Source organism: Anabrus simplex, chromosome 4 (genome assembly GCF_040414725.1).
Source record: "Anabrus simplex isolate iqAnaSimp1 chromosome 4, ASM4041472v1, whole genome shotgun sequence".
Lineage (NCBI taxonomy): Eukaryota > Metazoa > Arthropoda > Insecta > Orthoptera > Tettigoniidae > Anabrus > Anabrus simplex.
Genome location: NC_090268.1, coordinates 235,138,191 through 235,165,997, shown reverse-complemented (window position 1 = coordinate 235,165,997; position 27,807 = coordinate 235,138,191). Strand labels below are relative to the sequence as shown.

Sequence of the window (27,807 nt, the reverse complement as noted above, 5' to 3'; positions counted from 1 at the left end):
TATGAAAGGGATTGCCGTACACAAAGAAAAACACGAATATAACAGGCAAGATACTATCTAATATACCTTATCTTCACTACAATTCTCAACTGAAATGTGGTTATGTGATTATTACAGTGGGTGGATTACTATTATTTTCCATACTCCCCAGGACGGAGAATAAAAGTATCCTTAATTAGGCCTACTGAAAAATACGAGGTTGTCTGCAATAATTTCTCAAAAATATTTCTGTCAAAACTACTCCTACTACTCCAGGGACTTGAATTGCAATTACTGGGATATATGAACTTTATTATTATTAGCTAACCGCTCATAAATACTGAAAGATCGAGGGAGCGAAATATAAATTACGGATACTTTAACTACTTACTCAGAACTACAAATGATTGGAATACGAGATCAGCTGATTTTTATTTATATTTACTTGCCTATACTATTTTATACACCCTCTGTTTACGACTTAGCCAACAATGCAATATTTGAATATGAAGAGCGACAATAATCAATAACAATACAATGACTGTTAGCTATTACCGTGTAATCTCTTTGACTTCTTTTTAAAGGAAATTTACAGGCGTATCATGTTTTTTAATGTAGTAAATTATTACCTTCGCGATAGTTTAAATGGATATCTATACGAAATACCGGAGAAGTTTCGGCGTAAGTTATGATACTGTTCCTTATGATAATCTGCCTTTGTAAGTATTATACCAACGAACCTACAGATATTTACAAATTTTTTTAAAGTTAATATTATTACCTAAAGTATTTCCTAAACCTACATTCGAAACAAGGTAGACCTAACTAGCCTACTTAACATAGAAAACGTAATTTACTGAAGACCAACTGAATTACTTGTTATAACATTTAAATAAATATCACTACTCCCAATTTCTACCAACAAGCACTAAACACCACTATATATATAGTACTAAATGAATCATAAATACAAAAAATTAAACTATTTCAGTAGGTTTTAACTACTTTATCACTACAATAATGCAAAAGCTCTCTCAACAGCCAACCATTCTCAAGCGCATCCAACAATGCTACAGGTTCAGGAGTGTACAGATTAACACGTTCACAGTGTAGATTTTCCTGTGTTGCACGGACTGGACGAAGCTTCTATACAAGGTACATGGAGCATTTTAATGCTGAAGAACATAATAAATGTTCAGCAATGAGCACGCATATGAAGGAAGCCGGACACCGTTTCACTTCAATAGAAAAGAATCTCACAATAATCAGGAATACAGGTAAGGGTAAACTTTTAAATGAATTTGAGAGTGTATACATCCTTTTGGACAAAACATATGATAAAGGTCAAAATCTCAATGACAACACTGAAATCAGAAGTCCACTACACACTTTAATGCGTAAGTTATTAAGTGCGGTTAATCCAAACCATAATAGCATCCCTCGGGTATTTAAATCCTTAGAATTAAAAACTCCCTTCATCTCTCTAAATACCAAGCCTGCGCTTGCTCCTCCAAACAACCCCCTCCTGTGTTAGCATCGGATGCAAAGCTCTGCCTACCTACTCTCACCCTCAGCATTCCCCACCACTTCAACCGCATTGATACAACACTAGGAGTAGGAACACTAAACAAGCTAACGCTGCTGAAACGTTAAGACGTACATAATATTTGGTGAATGAGTAAGTACCTGTTTCATTACAGATCACCCACATTCTTTTCTACGGTCATCTACATCTACAAGGGGCATTACGTTTCCATGAGATCATCATATGGGCCTATAGTTTACACTTATGAATAGTTTTAGCAGCGATTCTGACCAACACCCCAATGTCGACTAGCACTCGTTATTATACAAAGATTTTTACCCAACATATCGTCCCCACTATGGCAAACCAGCGAAAGTGACGAACTAGGGAACCTATGGTTCTAAAGTCTTGGTCTTGATTTTATTATTTTTATAACGTCTACCCTCTGACAAAGTCTCACATCTGCATCTCGTTCTGTATGGCTAACTTATAAAACCAATCAGTTAATAATTGATTTGACATGAGTAACCCCCTCTAGGGACACCATGACCTTGACGTCGGTGTGGGGGCTTGTGTGCTTGTTGATCCCGAGGGCTGTGCCAGCTTAGGGTTACCCATGCTGGATTGGCCTCGGTGTAGGGCCAGACTAACAAGGTGTCCCCCGAGTTGCCTGAGAGGTGTCTGTGCTCTTTAGATTTCATAACTATTTCTTCTCTTCTATACTCCCATTCTTAAATTTCTTTCCTCTTCCTGTCCAGCCAACCTCTCTGCCTCGGGTAGAATAGGATAGCACGGAGGTTTTATCCTCCCCCAGTCGCAAGTTACGGGTCGTGGCGAGGTGATGCATGGCTACTGGGAGAGTAGTTCTTAGCGGCCCAACCCAATCACAAGTTTCGGGTCGTGGCGAGGTGACGAATGGCTACTGGGAGAGTAGTTGCTAGCGACCCACCTCCAGATACCGGGCGACCTCTGGAGTATATAGCCTTGCCTTCGGTACGTCAGGGCTCTGCCGAAGGTCGACATTTTATATCCCGGGTACTCGTGGGACATGGATGGGTTTTGAGTTTGATTTTGGTTTTAATTCTTCGAAGGCTGCAGGCCTTAAAACTGCGTCTTTAAATTGTACCGCAAAGAAACGTAAACGTTTCAACAGAGCCGATGATTTGTTCAATATTGAAACGTCTGAGGAAAATCTGCCTCGATTCCTGGTTGCCTTCAGAGTCGATGGACAGAGCTTCCTTCCAGAAAATCCGTTTCTAATTAGTAATGCTGTGGAGGATATTGTTGGTGGAGAGGTTGATGAGATGCGGAAACTACGAGACGGCTCCGTACTTATCAAGACCACTATGGTTGTGCAGAGTAAGAAATTACTGGAAGCTACAATGTTCGGACCAGTACCTGTTAAGGTGGAAAAGCACAGGTCCCTGAACTCCATCAAAGGAGTTATCTTTCACAGGGACTTAGTCAAAGCCTCTGATGATGATCTCATCCGAAGCCTTGCACGTCGGGGAGTTTCCGACGTCAAGAGGCTCAAGAGGCGTGTCGGAGCTAATCTTCACGACACAGGTGCTTTCATACTCACCTTTGACAAACAGACACTGCCCGAACGAATTAAAGTTTCAATGTATACACTGACAGTTCGACCATATATTCCAGCACCTATGCGCTGTTACAACTGCCAACGGTTTGGTCATACGTCAACCCGCTGCCAAGGCTCAGCAACTTGTGGGGAATGTGGAAAAGGGGTACATACTGGTGTAGAATGCACACCACCACCCGTGTGTGTAAACTGCACAGGTGAGCATGCGCCCCGATCCAAGAATTGTCCTAAATTCAAGGAAGAAAAGAAGATCCAGGAGATTAAGACACTGGATAAACTATCTTATCCAGATGCCCGGAGGAAATTTAAATCAATGGCCCCTCCGGAATTCTCCGTCTCCTTTGCTGAGAAGGCAGCAAAAGTACCAATAACACCAACAAGTTTTGTATCAACCGCTCCGGAGAAACCATCAACTAGCAAGCAGACAGTTCCTCACAGCACCAGTAACCAAGAAAAGAGAGAACAAATCGCAACAAAGGCATCGGTAGGCAAGTTATTGCCAAAAAATTCTGGAAAGGGCACTTCTCAGACACCTTCGGCTGGGAAGTCCTTTAGTTCAAGTGCGGGGGGAACGACTTCCCCAAATTTGGCTGGAAAATCTTCTTCCAGCCTTCCTACCAACGCACAGGTCAAGAAGGAGGAGAAAGGGAAGCCACAGCGCTCCCCTAAGAAGTTGGAGAAAAAGTCTTCTCCAACCCCATCGGGGATCACAGCATCCCCGAAGAAGACCGGCAACCAATCTGCCGGTTCTCCTTCAAAGAAGGAAACGGTGGGTAAGAACGAGAGGCCCAGATGCCCTCTTGTTCGATCAATTTCTGGGGAACTCAGTTCTCCCAGGAAGAAGGCCCACCATTCAAAATCAGAGAGCACACCATCTATGGAGGGCTCAGCCTCCAAGTCACCCCCTGCTGGGGACGCAATGGAGACTGAAGCCATTATTATTGTAGATGGTGACGATGGCATAACGAACACCGACAAAGACGGCGGAAATTGGCAGGTAGTTGACCGAAAGAAGGGCAAGCAATTGTCCTAAATTCGCAACGCTACCAATCCACACAATGGCACTATTGCAGTGGAACTGCAGTAGTTATCACTGTCGCCTAGCTGAGTTACATCAATTGATATCCGCTAGTCTGTCTACAGGAATCTCGTTTGAGGCCTGGACACGACACGACTATGAGAGGATATTGTCTTTATTCCAAAGACAGAGTAGCTGTGGATGGCGCGGCAACTGGGGGCGTTTGTACCCTAGTTCGCTCCGACATCTTCAGCGAAGAAGTACCGCTCCGTACTCAGCTAGATGCAGTTGCAGTTCGCATTCCGTTGCCAGTAATGACAACGGTTTGCAACATATACATTCCACCGGATTACGATCTTGAAATTCATGCACTACAAGATTTGATCACTCAGTTGCCTACTCGTTTCCTCATGCTGGGAGACGTGAACGCCCGTTACATACTATGGGGCTCTCCGTCTTCCTGTCCTAGGGGGAGGATGCTCGAGAGAATGATCAACCTGTTTGATCTTTGCGTGCTTAATACAGGGGAACCGACACATTTCAGCAGCGCACATGGCACATTTTCACACCTGGATGTCACTTTGTGCAGCCGTGCGCTAGTTCCCCTGCTACGGTGGCAAGTTCACGACGACCTCTGTGATAGTGACCACTTCTCGATAATTCTGTCTCTCTTGAATCAAAGACAGTCCGAAGTACCCAAGCGCTATGCAGAGATACGGCTCCTGGACCGGACAAAATCCATAATCAAATGCTTAAGCATTTGAGTGACAGATGTCTCAAGGATATCCTCACCCTATTCAACAGAATATGGAGTGAGTGAGTGTTTCCATCTCAATGGCATGAGGGAATTGTAATACCAATTCCCAAGCCAGGTAAAGATCCAAAACTTCTGGATAGTTATAGGCCAATATGCCTTACAAATGGCCTCTGTAAGCTATTTGAAAGGATGGTTAACCGGCGTCTTGTGTGGGCCATGGAAAAGGAGGGTCTCTTGTCTAACTACCAGTGTGGTTTTCGCTCTCATCGGTCTGCCACTGATCACCTGGTCAGACTGGAGAGCGCCATTCAGGAGGCCTTTCTCCGGAAGGAACACCTAGTCGCCGTGTTTTTCGACCTGGAGAAAGCTTACGACACTACCTGGCGATATGGAATTCTCTCCACACTACACCAGTGGGGATTTCGGGGAAATTTGCCAACGTTTATTGAGAACTTCACGTCCCTCCGTCTCCTTCGAGTCCGTGTAGGGAATGTTTTTTCTCAATATTACGTTCAGGAAAATGGAGTAGCTCAGGGATCGGTACTGAGTGTCACGCTGTTCGCAATCGCCATCAACGGCATAGTTGCCGCTGCTGGGCCCGCAGTCGTTCCTTCGCTGTATGTAGACGACTTAGCTCTACATTACAGCTCCGGAAGGGTGGCGTTTGCTGAGAGACAGCTTCAGCGAGCTATTAACCGAGTCGACAGATGGGCCCTGCAACACGGTTTTCGATTTTCAGCAGCGAAAACCTCTGTTGTACACTTCTGTCGACGTCGGCCAGTGCATCCCGAACCAGAGCTCCGCTTGCGAAACAGTGTCTTACCAGTGGTTGACGCCTACAGATTCCTGGGTCTCCATTTTGATAAGAGACTTACATGGCAGCCCCACATCCGTCAGTTGAAGGTTGCCTGCATGAAGAGACTTAATATGCTTAAGTTTCTCAGCGGTACTTCGTGGGGGGCTGACCGTGCAGTACTGCTGCGATTTTACACGGCTACGGTCCTCTCCCGGATTGACTATGGAAGTGCGGCTTATGGCTCAGCATCAAAATCTACGCTGAGCCTTTTAGACAGTATTCACCATAGTGGAGTAAGGCTGACAACAGGTGCTTTCCGTACTAGCCCCATTCCCAGCCTGCTCGCTGAAGCGGGAGTTCCACCTTTACGGATAAGGAGGCAGCAGTTACTCCTAACGTACTCTGCCAAAATTCGTGAAATGCCGCTACATCCAAGCTATCAATGCATCTATCGCACCCAATACTACCAGCGGTGCCAAAACCGGCCGAATGCCACACGGCCGGTTGGGTTTCGGATTGATAGCTTGTGTCATGATTTGAATATTGATATCGGTGGTTGTCTTGAACGAACTCTTAGCGAGGTACCTCCGTGGCTTGGAAGCCACATTGGGATTGCGGGAAACGAACTTGCGGATGAAGCAGCAAAGGAAGCTGCACTTTTACCTCCAAGACCTGCCAATGTACCTGCTAAGGATATTTGTTCTCAGCTACGTCGAACCATCTTGGCGTCCTGGGAATCGGAGTGGCTAGATATCCGAACTCCCAACAAGCTGAGAGCAATTAAGAAGACAACTACTGTGTGGCGGTCCTCTTTCCGACCTTCACGGAGAGAGGCCATATTACTATGCAAGCTGAGGATAGGTCATTTACGATCCACGCACTCTTATCTCCTAAAGAGGGAAGACCCCCCAGTGTGTTCTTGTGGTGCCGACTTCACCGTGGCCCACATCCTCACAGAGTGCGCCGATCTCTCTGGCCTAAGACGGAGCCTTGGCCTGCAGGAAACACTCGAACGCATACTAGCCGATGACGCGACTACTGCTGATCTCGTCATCCGCTTTATGTGCGACAGTGGACTTATCATGGGTATATAAATTACAAGTGCACTGTAACTCGGGGAACGTACGTTCCCTTTTGATACGTTAGTAATCCTTTTGGCCTAATTCTATAATTGTTTTTTCATTTTATTTTGTACTGCGTTTCCAAATTCCTTTGTTGATAAATAATTTAGTTTTACTTTTTTAAAGTTCTTTTCCACTTATTTGTTCAGAGAGGATGATTACCTCGTAGTACTTCCTCTTAAAACAAAAGTCACCACCACCACCACCTGACATGAGTAATCACAACTTATTTCAACTCTCCTAATATTTTGACAATTTGCACATTCGTTAGTTTGACAGAGCGGGGATGTTATTATGAAAACTTAATCCATATCTTCTTCAATTTGACAACGTATTTTTTACAATACAGTTATTAAATTCATGTAGTAATGATCCACCTTTCAATTGTAATTACAATTCAATACAGATCAGAACCATGAAGTTTATAACCTATGATTACGCATTTTTAACCCTTATGTTTTTTAATAACTGATCTCACCCTTAACATGCACATTTTATCATACTAATCCTATCCATTGATGCCTTGGGTTCGATACTCTGGTCCCAAGTGTTGCATATTGTTCAAGCATTTTACGAAGAGGATTCATTTCAGATTCAGACATGAATTATTTTTAAGAATAATGTGATACAAAATTATTTTAGATGAACATTTTAATATTTTAAAAGTGATTTTAATGTGTGTATATATGTTTTATAAGTATCTTTGTACTGTAAATTAAAATGAACCACAATATCAATACTATTAAGAGTTCAACAGTGTAGTTTATATAAATTGGATAAGGTCCTCAGAACAATGTTTGTTTTAGAGTTGAATAAGGCTGATGATGCCCAGTAAAAGAGGGGGGGAAACATGTACCTTAAAATCTAGTAATTTCTATGTTCATTTAACCACGCAACAGTGGATTGTATTGAATAGGTGGTGTAATAAAATACTCCTTGTGTAAACTTAACTATTGCCGATGTTCCCTCGTGAGTCAGCTGTGGAAACAATTGGTTTTGTGAGGGGAAAAAAAAGACAAGACTGGTTTAATAAAAATAATTAAGAAATTGTCGGATCAATGCCAAATGGGAAGCCCATCTATCCTATCTTCAAGATCCATCCTCTAATATAAAGAAATCACATTTCTTGGAACATAAAGGAAAATGTCAGGCACAAATGAGGGAAATCAAGAATAACTGGTGGCAACAAAAAGCTTAAGAACTGCAAAGACTGATGCCCATGACCTGCAAAACTTCTATGCTGGCATAAAGGAGATATAGGGTCCAATGTGATCTTCATCGGGTCATTGAAGACTGCTGACAACTCCATCATTTTAAATGATAATGGAGAAATTTTAGAGCATTGGAAGGAACACTTCTCTGCCCTTCTAAATCATGCCTCCCATTTCACTGAAGACATTCTTCGTAATGTCCCTCAGCAGCCCCAACAATCATGGATGGCAGTTCCACCCACATACAGAGACTTCACCAAAGCACTCAATCAGCTAAAACCAAGAAAGGCTCCTGGTCCTGATAACATCCCTCTGGAACTGATACAAAATAGAGGTATACCCTTGAGGAATAGGCTTTTCGCACTCATCCTCTTAATTTGGGAAACTCGAGAAGTACCTGACGACTTGAAAAATACTACCATGATCACTATCTTCAAGAAAGACAACCGCAGTGTATGTGGCAACTACCGTGGTATTTCGCTTTTGTCAGTTGCAGGTAAAATTCTTGCAAGAATTGTATAAAACCGGCTCCATGTTATCTCAGAGAGGATTTTGCCTGAGTCTCAATGTGGTTTCCGAACCTCCAGAGGCACAACAGATATGATCTTCTGTGCTAGACAACCCCAGGAAAAATGAAGGGAGCAACAGCAGCCTCTGTATTTAGTTTTCTATGATCTGGAAAAAGCCTTTGATTCAGTACCAAGATCTGCTATGTGGAAAGTATTGATATATTTTGGATGTCCTGAACGTTATGTGGAATTGGTTCAAGCTCTTCATGATGGCATGTCTGGACAGGTTTTTCATGGTAACTCAGTATCAGATTCATTCGCAATCACTCATGGATTGAAACAAGGCTGTGTGCTTGCTCCTACACTCTTTGCACTGTACATGGCTGCCATTCTGCATGAATCATCTGCAAACAACTTAGGCATGGAGATTAAATTTCCATTTGATGGAGGCCTTTTCAATCTGGCAAGACTTTGCTCACATAGATGTACTGCGGTTACCCAGGTGACAGAACTGCAGTATGCCGATGACACCGCATCCCCTGCTCTAACGCCTTGCAGAACTACAACAGTTAGACAACTGCTTTAAAACTGCATGTGATCACTTTGGTCGTGCCATTAATGCGAAAAAACGAAGGTACTTGCACAACCTGCCCTAGGTTTAACTCTCCCTGAGTTTAGTATTTCCATCTTAGACACAACACTGAAGCAGGTTGATCATTTTCATATCTTGGAAGCATCTTGTCTAAACGGTGTACTTGTGAATAAGATGTTGATAAAAGAATTGGGGCTGCTCATGCAGCATTTGGACGGTTAATGCACAGAGTCTTCACGAATAATGACCTAAAACTGCATGCCAAACTAATGGTGTACAAAGCTGTTGTCCTTTCCACACTACTGTATGGCTGTGAAACTTGGATACTCTATCGCCGTGATATCAAAAATCTTGAGTGCTTCCATCAACAATAAATGAGATACATCTTGAATATTAAGTGGGAGGATTATGTGACCAACACAGCAGTTCTCAACAAAGCACAGCTAAATAGCATTGAGGCAACAATCATCGATCATCAACAGAGATGGTTGGGCCATGTTCACCGCATGAGTGATACCAGGCTTCCTCGCCAAATTCTTTATGGTGAATTTTGCTCTGGCAGTAGACCTCGTGGGCCAATGACCTTCGATGTTAGGCCCCTTAAAACAACAAGCATCATCATCATCATCATCATCAGTAGACCTCGTGGAGCCCCTCTTAAGCATTTTAAGGACCAGCTGAAACACATCATGAAGACAACTGGTATAAATATACAGGCATGGGAAGAATGTGCTGTGGACCGTTCACTGTGGTGGAACACTACATCCACCGCTGTCAACTTGTTTGAAAGAGAACACCGCAGACATCAATAGGCCAAGCGAAAAGCAAGAAAACTCCGTCAATTACACCCCCCCTCCTGCATCCATTTATTGTGATTTGTGTGGGCGTATGTTTATGCCAAGATTGGTCTGTTTAGTAGCCATCACAAACACATCCATAAACAGAGTTGAACTGCTCACTTTATGCAGGAAGAAGTTATATATACTCAGATCAAGTTACAGCAGACAACTGTACTGTACCTGATGCCGTTAAAACATCATGGCTTATCAACTTTCCTATGACGAGGGGAGAAAGTCCGTCTGCATTATAACACATTACAATGACTCTATCCTTGTACGATTTCCTGCCATGGCCCTTCTCTCGTAATTCAGAAATGCCAACGCTCACCACGTCACTGAGACCCATTAATGCATGTAATCACCTTGATTCACAGTTTAACCTCTTCAGTGGCACGCCCGAGAAATTCTCGGGTGGCGCACGCCTGCCCATAACGTCACCGCCCGAGAAATTCTCGTTTAGCTGCAGTGTTCATTTCGCGATCGCCCAATAATTTCTCGGGTACTCTAATCGCTTTGGAAAATGTTTTCAAGCATTCTCAACAGATGGCGGGAGGATTTCCAGCTGTATTCACGAAGCGTCTGGCCTAAAATATGCCTTATCTTCTCTACTTTACATATACAACCTCTGGCCAGCTGACGAGGTAAACAGAAATGGCAAGCGCGAAACGGAAGAGAAGTTTGTCTGAAGACAAAATAAGGAAATACATCAAAGATGAATCTCTAAGTGACATTAGTATTTCTGATAGTAGCTATAATGGTACTATTGATTCTTTAGATGATGACCTCAGTAATTGTAGTGAAAGTGAAGAAGATATTACGTCAGAAGCTAAGGTGATGGTAGATGTTGAATATACATTCGTTTGGAAAAAGTGTAAGCCTGGGGATAGTGTGCGATCTAATATTATTCCATTTACGGCAAATCCTGGTGTGAGGATTATCAGAGGTGAGTGCGATTGACTGTTTTGAACTGATTCTAACAGATGAAATTGTAAATTTGACAGTGCCCGAAAAAATTAGTTGGCCCTATTCTGAAATTGCATTGAAAAACTTGTAAATAAATCTCCGCATGGAAGGGCACAGTTTTGGAAAAAATAAACTCTTACAAAATCTGGCAATTAATTGCGTTAGTGTTGCTGATGGGAATAATACAAAAGCCTGAAATAAGAATGTATTGCTCACAGGACAGTATAGGTCCTACTCAAAACACCAATGTTTTATGATGTTTTATGAAACTAGATAACAGACCTACTGTAAAAAAAAGTGTAAATAGAGTGTAATGTAAGATTGTATTAACCTTGAATAATATATGAATGTGTTCCCTTAATAATTGTTACTCCACCGGGCGAGTTGGCCGTGCGCGTCGAGGCGCGCGGCTGTGAGCTTGCATCCGGGAGATAGTAGGTTCGAATCCCACTATCGGCAGCCCTGAATATGGTTTTCCGTGGTTTCCCATTTTCACACCAGGCAAATGCTGGGGCTGTACCTTAATTAAGGCCACGGCCGCTTCCTTCCAACTCCTAGGCCTTTCCTATCCCATCGTCGCCATAAGACCTATCTGTGTCGGTGCGACGTAAAGCCCCTAGCAAAAAAAAAAAATTGTTACTCATTCCTTGCTTCCTAAAAATAAATAATTTCCTCCGAAAAACATCACTTTTCTGGCACAGGAGGTCTCCCAAAACCCGCCACCGAAGGGGTTAAACCTTTCAAATGCCATGGAGAAACTATTGCCAAAATGTATCCAACAAGGTGCATTTACATTATTCATATAGTGCACTTGGATAAATCACTGACAAACATAACCTCACCTCACACAACAAAAGAAAAAGACACATGGTTCAAAGATGAGGACAAATTATGCTGAGCCTCGTGTGCAAATGCTTTATTTTTTGGATTTGTGTACTGTTTACATTTTTTAGATGCCTTGTACTTGCACGGAAAATGCCTGACACCCCTAAAACATTGTGGCTTATGAAACTTTCCTATGACGAGGGAAGAAATGACCTCTCTTCCATGTACATTTCAACTCAGTATGACGATCCCCACCCTTGTACAATTTCCCAGCTGGCAATTCTCTCCTTTAAAACCGTAAGTCTGTTTGAGTTCGATTAAAAAAAAAAAAAAAAACACAGTGCAGTTTCATTAGCATTGACAATATTGTTCGGTGCATATGAATTGATTATACAAGCCTTTTCTCCAACTGTCGGCATCACCATTGTTCATGGATTCTGCTTCCCTGCACACTGCCTGCATGATATTGTAGCATTCCTTAAAACGCTAAGTACAGAAGAATTACGATTTCACTCAAACTTAGCAAATATGAAGCACACTGTAAATACACTGAAGTGAGTGAAAGTGCAGAAAGCTACCCCTGCATGTTCCGGAAGACGTGTTCTATCATGACACGGATAAATTTTGAATTTAAGTTACTCTGTAAAATAGCCTACTTTATTTATTTTTTATGTAAAGGCAGTTTTGAATTACGAATGATCTGTATTTCGAATTAAACAATTTAAATAACATGTAAAACCATACCTCATGTTTCTAGGAACGAGAGCTTCTTCAAATTAGGGGTGATTTTGAATTAACCAATTTTGAATTATTGAGGTTCTACTGTACTCTTTCTGTAATAAATTATAAAAATTGATTGCAGATACTTATTGACTTGCCCTCGTATATAGGAACACATAGTAGGATAAACACTAAGGCGAGGGAAAACGGAGCAACAGAAAGAAGGGACAACAACAAACATGGAAACAGTAAAGGACAAGGACAATCCCCGCTTATTCATCTTCACATGGATAGGTTCCCTACCCATCAATTTCATTTCTCCTGCAGCACAAGACAAGATCTATCAAGATAGCCCCTTAATGAGTGTTCAGCCCGCCTTCAGCAGAATCGAGCTAACCGTGGGCTGAGAAGAAATGGATTTAATGGTTTTCTTCTAGGTGTATTTCCTCTAGAACTAATCTGTTCGGCAGTTGGACGGCACAACTTATTTCGTGCTAGCGTAAGACATTTGCATGCAACTGATCAGTTAGTAACCATTAACAGACTACAGCCCTATCCATTTCTCTTAACATCTACAACTTAATATTCACAAACTGTGATGCAGAGAATTCCCCAAGCCGAGTTCGATAGCTGCAGTTGCTTAAGTGCGGCCCGTATTTGGGAGATAATGGGTTCGAACCCCACTGTCGGCAGCCCTGAAGATGGTTTTCTGTGGTTTCCCATTTTCACACCAAGCAAATGTTGGGGCTGTACCTTAATTAAGGCTGCAGATGCTTCCTTCCCACTCCTAGTCCTTTCCTCTCCCATCGTCGCCATAAGACCTATCTGTGTCGGTGCGATGTAAAGGACCTCCACGGTATGCACCAGCCATGCGTCTTGGTGGGTGTGCAATATACCAACTAATGAGACCAACTTGGCACACTGAGGGGGGGGAGGAAATGCTGGCAACCAGGAATGAGTTCGCTGGAAAATTTGTAATGTCCAATAACGGACCAACTATATTGGTATTGTAAAGCAACTTGCAAAAAGAAAAACAATTCCCCAAAAGTCTATATACTCAATCAGATAGCAAAAAATCAGAATATGATGCATAGAAGCATTTTAGATCTCATCCTCATTCAACAGATATGACTTTCGTATAGAATTGTTTGTATTGAGCACAGAACTTACACTATTCCTGCTCCACCAAGCAAATGGCTGCGTGGTTTGGGTCATGTAGCTATCAGCTTGTATTTGGAAGATAGTGTGCTTGAAGTCCACTGTCGGCAGCCCTGAAGATGGTTTTCTCTGGTTTACCATTTTCACACCCAGCAAATGCTGGGGATGTACCTTAACTAATGCATTGGTTGCTTCCTTCCTACTCCTAGCAGTTGCCTATCCTATTGTCACCATAAGACCTACCTGTGTTGGTGCAATGCAGAGTAATTTGTGAAAAAAAAATATTCCTGCTCCAACTAGGTAAAATTTATGAAGTCAGTCCAATTGGCTGATGAATTTGTTATCATGAATCAGTGCTTTTTAGAAGAGATTTCTAATTATCAGTGTGTGTGTTTCTTTGATCAATGTTTCAGGTACTATCAGTTTATTGGCATCTTCACATGTCCGGGGTTGTGTAGGTGTTGAAACTATTGCGGATGCTGTTAAGGATGCAGAGTACAATGCAAAAGTCAATAACATCCACAATGTGCAGTTCTATGTGGGTCGTGTGGAAAAGGTATGTGAGGAACCTTCAGTAAATGTTCCATTTTCATTTGTTTCATTTCCTTTATTTTTATCTCACAGTTGTGTTGGAATTATATGTTTTATATATATATTATTTATTGCTAAAAATAAATTTTTTCCAATGTTTTTAAAAACAGTCAGCTTTGTTGACACTCGAAACTTTAGATTTGAAGTTACAAATGAATACTCTCTTGTTATGGTTTAATGTCTGAAGTATATGAAAATGTGTTCCTTATACCTATCCTATTGTTGCCATAAGACCTACCTGTGCTGGTGCGATGTAAAGCAATTTGTAAAAAAAAATACATATTCCTGCTCCAGTTAGGTAAATTGTATGAAGTCACTCCTATTAACTGATTAATTCGTTATCCTGAATCAGTGCTTTTTAGAAGAGATCCACTCTGTGTGGATTTAGTAATATAATCTTTTATTTTTTTACAATCAATTCTCAAAGAGGATAAGAGTATTAATGGGTGATCATCACTTTGGTCTTCATATTGTTGAATTCAAGACCATAAGCTCTGCTCCATTCATTTGGCTTCTGCATAATGATTTGTATTTCATATTCATTTGTTGCAGTCATCATAGTATTATCCGTGTACCTGAGATTGTTGATTTTCCGGTCTCCAATTGTGATGCTGTCATCCTAGTCTTCAAGAACTTCCTCATGATGTATTCACTGTATGCATACAATAAAACATGAGGTGGGGGATGCAATCTTGTTTCACTCTGGCAGCAGTAGAGACTATGTCTAAGAAGATGTTATTGTGTTATAGACTCTGTGTTCGAAGTGTACAGTTGCTGAATCAGGTAGGGCCTATACCAGGTGGCTCGGCATCCTCATCTGGATGTGAATCATTCAAAACTTTGACCATTTCACAATGTACAACAACATGTGGTGTTGTACTCCCTGGTCTTCTCTATTACCTGTTGGATGTTTAGAATTTGTTCACAAGTTCTTCTGCCTGGGACAAACCCAGTCTGTTCATCTGAAATTCTGAAATTTGTGGAAGGGGAAAGGTCTTCAGCCTGGCACAGACTGTGTTGCATATTGCATCCAGTTCACCTATGCTCCTTGAACTGGACTTCAGACACTTGCAGGCAGCATTCACACATTGATTTTTGCTGGTTGTGATTCTGCATGCAACTGGGCTAATATCCCATCAGCACATTATACAAGGCCAAGAAATTAATACTGTTATACTATGTGATGCGAGTAGAACTCGGCACCATTTTGGATCCAAGTTGACTGGTGTAAAATGTGCAACCGATGTGCAGAAGTGAATGATCAGGCCTTACATGGAAAATATGCTAATAATTGACCAAATCACAACATAAGGGGATTACTCAAGATTGGAAAACTTCACGTTGTGAAATGAAGACTGAAGAAATTGACTCAATTTTTGAGGACTATCAGAAACTCATTCCTATCTGATATATATCACCAGCACAGATAATACAGGTTAGAATGTTGTTGCATTTGTTGTCAACAAGCAATGGGTTTAATTTATCACAACGCGTAGGCCCATCAACAAAAGAATAGTGGCTCTTAAACCCTCAATACCAAACCATGTAAGTTGCAACTGGTCCAGGTGTACCTACCCACCATCATTGCAGAGGACCAAGAGATAGAAAACTTCTGTGTAAATATAGCAGAGGCTATAATAACCCTTATACCTTAAAGAATTACAATCATACTGTGAGACTTCCATGCAGAAATTGGAACCAACGTGATAGACAACCACTTATGGGACATGGTGAGAAAAATATGATCTGGGAGTGTGCAATGAATGAGGTAATCAGTTGATACAATTTGCAACAGACAACAGACTTTCCATAATGAATACATTGTTCTAACACCAGAAATGTTGTGTTTTTACATGGACCTCTCCAGATCGACAATATAAGAATCAAATTAATTCAGTCTGTTCGTGTACGTATATGGAATGAAATTTAATGCCAAAAAGAGTGAGATAATGATCACAATTAGAAGAAAAGGAGAGACCTACGAGACGGGTAATGCTTAGAAGGAAACAGCTTAGGAAGATAGAGAGTTTCAAGTACCTGGGAAGTATCAGGGAGGAAAGTGGAAGAAATGATAAGGAAATAATTGAACATGGCAGGAGCATTCCTGAAAAGTGTCAGAAGCCTGGTTTGGAACAAGAATGTCCCTCAGAGAAGCAAAAGAGTAATATACAAGACACCTATTCTGACATATGCAGCAGAAACTTGGGTAATGAGGCAGAGAGCTGCGATTAGGATACAGGCAAGTGAAATGAACTTTCTGAGAAGCAGTATAGAAGAATCTGGAAAAGGGAATGGATGAAGAAGAAGAAGATAGGAGTGACAAGAATGGATAAGATGAGAAATGAAAAGGTTAGAGAAATGAAAAAGAAGAGCCGCTACAGAACAGGATAGAGGCATCTAGACTTAGATGGTATGGAGACATGAAGAGAATGACAGAGTAAAGGACACCCAGGAGGAGTCAGCAGGAAAACAACCAAGAGAAAGACCAAGATATAGGTAGATAAAAGGAATGCAAGAGTGTGTAGTAAACAGGGAGAATTGGTGGGAAGACAAGAGGAGACGAGAGGCTTATGTTCCAAGCAGACCTAGCCAACAGCTGGAAACTGCATGATGAATTCTATTTTGTGTGGAAGTTGGTAATTACAATAGAGTAAATTAATATATTATTTTGGGTCCACCTTTTCAATACAAAATGTAAATAGTTTAAATTACATAGGGACTAGTTTCAACCTAGTAATAGGTCATCAGCCTGAAGTAAATTAAAGCGTAAATATCGAAGAAAAAATAAACAATGTAAATACAAGTACAGTATTTTTAAAAGTACATACCATGTGGGATATTGAGTAGCAATATATTAAAAATAATAACTCTTCCAATTGACGAAGCACTGAGTGGAAGTTATGTTGTTTATTAATGAATAAAGTTCAGTGCGCCGTATAGCATTAAAAGTCTAGTGTGCACTAAAAGATGTTATAAAGAAGAATTATCAGTTGAATGCTGGCTTCTTGAGTTTGCTGTTGTATATTCGAAGACGTTACGTCATTTTTTAAGGTATTCATAGACGTCAAAACACATGGATGTTGGAAAGGCTCTTTAGTTTTTTGGAACTAGGTAATTGTTGCGCGTGGAGGCTTAGGAGTCCAGAGAAGCGCTATATTATGTTAAAAAATAGAGATCCATAAAAAAGGTCCCGTACGTCATATAAAAATGACAAGTTGTGAAAGTGGAAATCGAAAAAGGTTGGTTTTCAAGCGATGATGTTGTTCATTCAGAGATCAATTGAAATTGAAGTACCGTAACATTGTCTTCTCAAGATGTTTATAAACTAGAAATAATTGTCGATGTGAAGAAAGATGCTAGAAGAAAGCTCTTCTGCTTCTGGAATCTTGAAGGACGATGGATGTTTCACGAGGCGGAATAACATATATGGAGTTAAATAAAGGTGGATATAAATTCGCAGTTCAATGCGGACCATAAAATTGACTCTGAATAAATGACAGTAGAAAATAAATAAATTTGGTCAGGTGGAAGAAAATGTTTAAATAAAATATGTCATAAGGGAATTTACGCGTGTTGTGATAAGCTGAAGAGAGAAATGGTGGTAGGTAAGGTTCAAAGGAAATCTTGAGGAGATGAAGGGAGAAAAATAAAGGAAGGAGAAGAAAAGGATTTTTTTTAAGGTGGGGCTGAGGGATGTGGGAATATGGAAGAATGATTAAGAAAAGTACTATAAATAGAAAAACCCCAATTAAGAAGAGAGAAAAGAATTAAAGTATGGAAGTTGAAGGAGAAAAATATACAAGAAGAATTTCAAAGGGAAATAATACTCTTGGTACCCAGGACAGAGGTGGGGAATGTTGCAGAGGAATGGAAAAGATTTAAGGAAGCACTGGTTGGATGTGCAGAAAAGGTATGTGGTAGAACATCAGGAAATGTGAAAGACAAAGAAACACACTGGTGGAATGATAGGGTAAAGATTAAAGTGAAGAAAAAAAAAATGGCATGAAAAACATGGAAAACATCTAAGACTGAAGAAAGTACAAGAAAATATGTGGAGGCAAAGAATTTGGCCAAGAAAGTAGTGGAGGAAGAAAAGAGGAAAAGCTGGGCCTTATTCACACAGACATTGAGAGATGATACGCAGGGCAGCAAGAAATTACTGTATGGTATCTTAAGAAACAAAAAGAGATATCAAGTAAACACCAGATTTGTGAAGGATGAAGGTGGCATAATATTAACAAAGCCAGAAGTAATAAGAAATAGATGGAGAGAGTATTTTCAGAAGCTGCTGAACATAAGAACGGACGACAGTCATTCAATGGACGATCAGGAAAGGCAATTAGTTGACAAAGAAATGGATAAAGAAATTACAATGAATGAAATTGAAATGGCAGTAAGAAAGATGAAGAATGGAAAAACTGCTGGAATAGATGAAATTTCAGTGGAGATGATAAAGGCAGCTGGAGCTGTAGGCCTGCAGTGGACATATCGGGTTCTCAGGAATGTCTGGGAAAATAAGGAGGTCCCCGAGGATTGGCAAAAAGGAATAATCATCCCAATTTTCAAGAAAGGTGATAAGAAAGTTTTGAAGAACTACAGGGGAATTACTCTAATATCCCATGTCGCTAAGATAATGGAAAGGATACTGGAAAGTAGAATAAGGTTGAGGGTTGAGAAGCAGATACAGGAAAATCAGTTTGGTTTCAGAAGTGGAAGGTCAACAATAGAACCCATTTTCATCATGAGACAACTAATGGAAAAGCATTGGGAGTACGGGAATGATATGGTGATGACATTCATTGATATTGAAAAGTATTTGACAGTGTCCCTAGGACAAAAGTTTGGGACAGTCTGGTGCAAAAAGGAATTGGACAGGGATTAATAAAAATGATCATGGCATTGTATAAGGAATGTTGTAGTTGCGTGCAAACACAAGTTGGCAGGACAAGTTGGTTCAAAATAACTGGTGGGCTGAGACAGGGAAGTGTTCTATCACCAATCCTGTTTACAATAGTAATGGATGACATCATGAGAACAGCAAAAGCAGCATATGGAGGAAGAGAAATGAACATGATGTTATTTGCAGATGATATTGTGATTTGGGGAGAAGACGACAGGAAGGTTCAAGAACAGTTGAATGTGGTGAATGGGAAGATGAAGAATGTGGATTGAAAATAAGTGTAGAAAAGAGTAAAACTCTTGTTATGACTAGAGGGGAGAAAGAAGGGAAAAGTCAGATTAGACTTGCAGACAAGCCCCTGGAAGTAGTGGAAACGTTTAAATACCTGGGGAGTGAATTAATGGAGAATGCTCGACTGGATGCTGAGATTAGTAAAAGGATTCAAGCTGGAAGTTGTTTCTATCATAGTGTAAGAAATATGTTATGGGACAAAGATGTGCTAATGGAAGCAAAGGATACTATGTACAAGATGTATTAGTACCCATAACAACTTACGGAGCAGAAACTTGGACAATGACAAAGAAGGATGAGAGTCGAATACAGGCAGCCGAAATGAAATTCTTGAGGAGTATGATACAGAAGAGTAGAAGAGACAAAATAAGGAATGAGAAAATCCGGGAAGAAATTGGAGTGGAAAAAATTAATGATAGAATAGAGAAGAGCCGACTAAGATGATTTGGGTACATAAAGCGAATGAGCGACGATAGAATGCCAAAAAAGGTGATGGAAATGCAAATCCAAGGAAGGAGAGGCCGTGGACGACCACGATTGAGATGGAAGGATACCATCCAACGCAGCATTATAGAAAGAAACCTGGACTGGGATACAGTGTTGGAGGAGGAGTGGTGGAAAGACCGAAGAAAGTGGAGAGGAACCATATTTGCCCCTACCCGGCTACAGCTGGATAAAGGGAAATGATGATGATGATAATGATGATGATGATGATGATGACTATAAATAGAAGAAAAATCGGACCTTTAATATTAGATTTTGATTGTCTGAAAAGTTGAATGAGCAGGTCAAAAAGAATGTTCGATTTTTTTGGAAATGTCAATAAGATTGAAATTAGGATTAAAATATTGGTCTAGATTTATAAAGCAATTCTCTGTTATGTTAAGGAGGGGTCCCTTATTCATAATTTTGAGAATTACCATATCTTGTTTAATGTCAGTAAATTTATGATTATAATCATTCATGTGTTGACCAATTGCAGAAAATTTATTGTGTTTTTGGGCATTGACATGTTCCAAGTATTGTATTTTAAAGCTTCTTCCTGTTTGTCCAATATAAGAAGAATTGCAGCTGTTGCATTTGACCCTATATACACCAGATTTTGGAAAAGGATCAGTTCTATTAACAGATGATGAGTTGTGTAAGACTTTAGCGTTATTATTGTTGGTTCTGAAGGAGATTTTAACATCATGTTTTTTTAAAAACGTTAGTGACCTTATAAATATCTTTATTGAACGTAAAGGTAGAAAATAAATAAATTTTTTGTTTTTCTTTTTTTCAGAGTGGTTATAGGACGATGTTTGTATTTATTGATAATACCTTCAATGAAGGAACTATTGTATCCATTGAGTTTAGCAATCATATGGATATTGTTCAATTCTTTTTTAAGATCACTTCCAGACATTGGGACCGTATAGGCTCGATGAACCATACTATTATAAGCCGCTCTTTTATGGATTTGCGGATGAGAGGAAACTTGATGAATAGTGGAAGATGTTTGGGTAGGCTTTCTGAAGATGTTGAATTTTAAGGAATATAGTTGCCTAATGATGGTTAAGTCTAAAAAATTTATTCTTCGTTCAGATTCAGATTCGAGCGTAAATTTTATGTGTGGGTCAATTTTATTAAGGTTGATAAGAGTGGAAGCTGCGTCTGTTGTGCTTTCATCTAGGATTACCAAAGTGTCATCAACATATCTAGCCCAAAAAAGAATATTAATGAAATTATTATTATCAATTTTAGTATGTTCTAAAAAATCCAAGTAGATTTCAGCTAAGATGCCCGAAGCCGGCGATCCCATGGCCAAACCCTCCTGCTGATAGATAATACCGTCGAAAGTGAAATAGTTATTATTTAAAACCAATTTCAGGATAGACATAAAGTCTTGTATTTCTAAAGCACTTAGGTGGCTGTATTTGCCTACATTGTTTTCAATGATAGGGTATAATTTAGAGGTTTGAATACTAGGATACATATTAACAACGTCGAACGAGTGAAGGGAATGGTTAGGTTGGATATGAAATTTATTAAGATTCTCGATCAACTCTGTAGTATTTTTAATAGATTTTTTAGACAAAAAATGATAATAACTTCTTAGAAACTTTTGAATGAATTGAGAAACATTATAAAGAGGACTTGGTCTGTAATTGATGATCGAGCGGATAGGGCTGCCGGGTTTGTGTATCTTAGGAAGGGCTTTAGCGGACGGAAGACTTGGATTCATGCTAATAAATTTAGTTTTTTCTTGTTCAGTTAAAAGGAATGAAGTATTTTTAAGAGTTTGTTTAAGAAGGCGTTGAATTTTTTGAGTAGGGTCTTTTTTAACAACAGTGAACGAACTGTCAGAAAAGAATTCTTTAGTCTTATTAATATATTTGTTTCTTTTCATTATAACAGTGGTATTGCCCTTGTCAGCCTTAGTGACAATAAGATTATTATCAGAAATCTTCTCGGGATATCAAAACCTGGTTATAGGTCCAGATCTTTTTATGTCCCCTTCCCCCCACCCATTTTGTGTACGCTATCAGGAGTGTCAACAACAATTATAAACTCCAAGTTTGAAACTACTGGTATTTTCCTATTGCGTACTCTGGTATAAGGAATAGGCCTATAGGTAGAATGTTTTTATTTGTGCTTTTACAAATGATGTATTTATGTTTTGCAGTGACAGGCACAATATATTTCAATTGCAGCAGTGGTTGTCAAATATAAATAAATTTAATGCATAGGCAACTTTGATATGAGTATGACATGGAAGGTAGTAAAGTTTGACGTAATAAGAAAAGCCTTGAAAAATAAAAAAAGATGTGCATTTATATATGCAGTAGTTATACAGTAATCACAGGCAGACCTGTAGTCTTCCTGTACCGGTACTTATGCATTATAGCTGACGAAGGTCTATGTATTCAAAAAGTACCGATATTAAAGTATCACACTACAGTCTTCTGGGTATAATGGCAGTTGCATACGCAAAAAATTAAATGGCTATTGTACGAACTGGTTCAACAACAAACAATTACAAGGCAACACAATATGACTTCGTATACATTAAGTTACATCAGGCAAACTCCCCGTCAATAACTGATAGTAAACAAAAACAATCTTTGGTCTATTTGAAACATTAAAAAATAGTGAAAAGAAAACCGAAACAAAACACAATTAACAACAGGCACCATACACTTTTTTTGCTAGTTGCTTTACGTCGCACTGACACAGATAGGTCTTATGGCGACGATGGGATAGGAAAGGCCTAGGAGTTGGAAGGAAGCGGCCGTGGCCTTACTTGAGGTACAACCCCAGCATTTGCCTGGTGTGAACATGGTAAACCAGGGAAAACCATCTTCAGGGCTGCCGACAGTGGGAATCGAACCCACTATCTCCCAGATGCAAGCTCACAGCCGCGCGCCTCTAACCACACGGCCAACTCGCCCAGTGCAAACGTTTCCATAAACATTTCAGAAAACGTAAACTGATTAATACAATGTGGAAACTACAAAGGAGAGATATGAGGAAGGCTGATAGGTACGCAAAGTATAGCACCGGTTCTTTTCGACAGCTAAGAAGACGGGCAGGCGCGGGGAGAAGGAAAACGTGGGGTGGCGAACCAGAAGGAGGGGAGGAGGTGCAGAGGCATGTCTCCAAGCACGCAGTATGGCGGCTTAGCATTGGGCAGCAGGTATTGATCCTTGATCGCGCGGAATTTGAAATGTCGCAACTTTTAGGCCCCGTAGTTGACGCTCTAATGAATGTTGGCACCCAAAATTGATGCCGACATCGTTTTTACGTGTACCTCAATGTGTTTTCCAAGTTCCATCGCGATCAGCGACTTAACCATTGCCAATGTTCCCTTGTCAGAGTTGACTTTCCTACCATTATTGTTTTTGCTTTAAATTGTTTTGTATTATTATAAGTAAAGAAAACCACATGTAGAGCATATGCTACGTATGGACTGAGGATGGCATAGTATCAGTAGTGGGTTCCAACTCTTTGTACATGACTTAATTGGGCACTATGTGTCTTTTTTATATCTTTTGTTAATGCAGGTTCTTCCATTTCTTCTTTTGGTCTTTGATTGTTTGTTCAGATGGAAGTGCATTTCTGCTACATATGTGGCTTGTGGTATTATAATTGTGTTGTAGTGTTTTAGTTTTGCATTTATGGATAGGCTTTTTTATTGTAGATATCCCAGTTGAATTTTTGATCTTTAGCTAGCTTGATTGTTATTACAGTAGAACCTCGATAATTCGAAATCGGTTAATTCAAAGTCCCGCCTAATTCGAAGAAGCTCTCGTTCCCGGAAATATGAGATACAGTTTTGCATGTTATTTCAATTGTTTAATTCGAAATACGGATAATTCGTAATTCGAAGTACAATGTCGGCCCCATTACCGAAATTCAGACTTTTTATTCGAAAATGCCTTTACATTTTAAAACAATAGTATGTTACAGAGTAATTTCAACTCGAAATTTATCCGCTCCGCGTCATAATAGAACGTGCGTTCCGGAATGTGGAGGGGTAGCTTATCGCACGTACACTCACTTCGGTGGGTCTACAGTGCGCTTCATGATTACTAAGTTGAATGAAATCGGAATTCCTTTGTGTTCAACCTTTTAAGGAACGCCGTAATATCACGCAACAGGCAGTGTGTGGGAAAACAGAATCCGCGAACACTGGCGATGCCGACAGTTGACGAAGAAACGTGGCAAATATAATAAATTAGTAGGCACCGAACAATATTGTCATTGCCGGTGAAACTCCATTGCTTTATTTTAATGCGAGGTCAAACGGTCTTATGATTTTAAAGGAGAAATTGCCAGCCGGGAAATCGTACAGTGTGAGGGATGGGGGTCATAGTAGTGCGTTGCAATGCACATGGAAGCGAGATACTTTATCCCCTCGTCAAAGGAAACTTCGATAAGCCACAATGTTTTAAGAGCGTAGGGCACTTTCCATGCCAGTACAAAGCATATATAATAAAAATGCAAACAGTAAAGAAATCCAAAAAATAATGCATTTGCACAGGGGAACCAGCATAATTTATCCTCGTCTTTGAATTGTGCGATTTTTTTTCTTTCGTTGCATGAGGTTATGTTTGTCAGTGATTTATCCAGATGCATTATTTGAACATTGTAAATGCACCTTGTTGGATACATTTCGGAACTAGTTTTTTTCCATGGCATTTGAAAGGTTTAAACTGTGAATCGAGGTGATTGCATGTATTAATGGTATTAATACTTTGTGACGCGGCAAGTGTTTACATTTCTGAAGTACGAGAGAAGTGCCATGGCGGGAAATCTTACAAGGATAGAGTCATAGGAAAGTTCGATTTTAAGGGCATCGGGTACTTTCTGTGTAAATACAAGGCATCTAAAATGCATACAGTATAGTAATCCAATTAATAAAGCACTTGCACATGGGAGCGAGCATAGATTTCTCCTCGTCTTTGAATCGTGCTTTATTTTCTTTCTTTCGTTGCGTGAGGTTATGTTTACCAGTGAGATATCCGAGGGCATTATTTGAATACCGTAAATGCACCTTCTTGGATACATTTTGGAAATAGGTCTTTTTTCATGGCATTTGAAAGGTATAAACTGTGAATCAAGGTTAACTGCATGCCTTAGAATATTTTGTAACGCGGCAAGGGTTGGTACTTCTGAATTGTGAATTGGCGGTTAATTCGAAATCACGTAATTCGAAGTCCGATTTTTGAGTCCCAACGACTTTGAATTAACGAGGTTTTACTGTATTTGGATCAAGGTGTTTTTCATTTAGGTAGTTTCTTTTCTGCAAGGTATTTGAATTGGATGTCAATTTTGACTTTTATTACAATGTATGACTATTTTTCTGTGTTTATTAGATGGATTTTAACAGCATGGTAATTACCATGTATATTGATGTAATATACTGTACAGTTCTCTTTTTTTGATTTTTTTTTTTTTTTTCTTCTTCATACCACTTGGTGAGACCCCACCTACCAAAATAATAAGCATATCAAGAAATGCTTCCGGTCAAAATTTACATTATATAATGTAGAAATAGGGTGCCAAGTTTCATTACAATCCTGCCAATATTTTATTTATTTACATATTTTACGCCCACATTGGAGCACTTAAATCAATACATTTGAGTTAATTTCTTCTTTTTCTTCTCCCAGAACTTTCTCATCCTCTCTGACCTGGAAGCCCTTTGTGTGTCCCATATAGTATATTGTTTCCGTTCAACTGTTTTTAGTTTGAGACTTATGCTTTTGTTCTTCAAAATCCTCTTCTCTTTTCTGTCTTTGATTTGTTGCCGAGTTATACCCAATTCTTCCAAATCATCCTGAACTTCCTTGAACCAATTATTGTTGATTTTATTTTTCAAAAAATAATCATATAGTTGTTTCAATATCCTGGTGTCTGGTAATCTTGATATGTGACAGAAAAAGGAAATTCTTCTTTTACGCATTGTAGATATTATTGATTCACATTCATGATAGACAATGTTGTTAGGCAACAATCTCCACTGTCCATGAACTTGGTGGTGTTTTTTATTAATAATTGTTCTAAGAATTCTTCTATCAGTTTTCTTTAATTTGTCTGTTGTAGATTTTACATTTAATTTGAATAAAGTTTCACTAGTGTACGTTGCCTCTGGTTTAACTATGGAATTATAGTGTTTCAGCTTAGCGTTTATCGAAAGAGATTTTTTTTTTATAGGTTTGCCAGGTAAGTCTTTGTGCTTGTTTAAATTTAGTTGTTCTGTGTTCTGTTGCTTCTTTTTCATTTGTGTTTCATGTTATTATTTCCCCAAGATATTTGAATTTCTGAACAATTTTAATCTCTTTATTACTGTTCAGTTGAATAACTGAAAAATCAACTTTAAAAGTTGGCATCATTTCTGCTTTTTCAAATGAAATTTGTAATCCCATTTTTTTGCTATAATTTCTAGTTGTTCAATTTGAAATTTAGCCTCTTCTATTGTACTTGCAAGTAATGCTAAATCGCCCGCAAAAGCAAGGCAGTTGAGTTTAATATTTCTACCGATCTTGATAGTTGGTTGGCATTTCTTGTTCCATTCACGCATAACCTTCTCCAATGCACAATTAAATAACAATGGTGAAAGTCCGTCTCCTTGTCGAAGTCCAGTTCTTATAGTGAATGATTATGAAAAAAAGAAAAAAAAGAACAATGCTCATACTGTATGTTTTGAAATTTGTGAAATTGAGAAAACCAAGGAAAAGCAATGGTATGTTAGTTCATTATACAGTTTAATATCCTTCATAACTATTCTTTCTCTCCCTCATAAGAGTCTGGAAATCTCTTGTTGCCTCAGTTGTGCCATGTTCAGAATAGTAGCATATCACTTAAATGACAAGCATGAATTTCCATAGTATCGTCTGTGCAAAGAATCCAGGTCCAAATCCAAACTTTGTAAGAATGTCAGTCCTGTCTCTGTTACTGAAGACTACAGCAGCTTCAAAAGCACCTTATTTCACCAAATGCCTATGAAGAAAAATTGTCTATGGACATCTCTTCCTAAGTAGAAACTTTAAATTCTCATTAGGGTTCTGTGTATTCACATACTGTATGTATTTCTTGCAGGTGAGACTAGCGCCCTGTACACTAGCCTTGTAACTAAAGGAACAGCTTCTGGAATGTTGTTCTTATGAGTAAATTGGCAGTGTATTAGAGTGATACTTGTCACAACTACATGTAAATTACACACAAGGTCTTGTTTATTACCCTCATCACTATACATAAACTACTGTCTCCAAAAACTTTGCACAGGCAAGCTGATCTGATTGCTTCACTTGGCAACATTAAACGTATTGATCTAAATCTTGTACTTCCATCTAAGTTACTAGCGAACTCCTAGGTACAGAGTGACAAATTTTTCCATGGAGCGCTGGTAGGACTGTCTTTCTTACCTCAACGTTGATTTTTTCTTTCTGTATTTTGTTCATATGTACCTTCTTTACTTGTGTGAACACACTGCCAAGCCTACACATCCTGAAATACTTTCCTTATGAATCAGTTGAAGTAAAATGAAAACAGCCTTCAATTTCACAAAAACAAACACTGCAGAATAATAATAATAATAATAATAATAATAATAATAATAATAATAATAATAATAATAATAATAATCCCAGAAGTCAAGAGTATGCCTCTCCAACAAATAAATATGGCCATCTATAATAGAATGTTATTTAGGACTGTTGCTCAGGTGGAAAATTTCCTATCAATTGTGTACCTAGTCCTTTAGTCTTTTCTTAAATGATTTCAATTTGCTATGTTTTATATTGCCTGTCAAAATTGTTTGTAAATACTGATTACAGAAAATAATTTTTGACAGAGTAAGGTGGTGAATGGCTTTTGTAAGACACAATTATTTCACATTTAACAAGAAGATATACAGACAGGAAGGCC

General features: G+C 39.4%; 1 protein-coding gene across 7 annotated transcripts in view; it reads left to right on the top strand.

Moving 5' to 3' along the window:
* The window catches only part of LOC136871828 (tRNA (uracil-5-)-methyltransferase homolog B), a 132,971-nt gene that overhangs the window by 58,310 nt on the left and 46,854 nt on the right, over nt 1-27,807 (top strand). For all 7 annotated transcript variants that reach the window (XM_068227496.1, XM_067145452.2, XM_067145451.2 and 4 more), the window contains exon 6: nt 14,027-14,169. In XM_068227496.1, the coding sequence (XP_068083597.1) occupies nt 14,027-14,169 (143 nt within the window). The remainder of the gene's footprint in view (nt 1-14,026; nt 14,170-27,807) is intronic.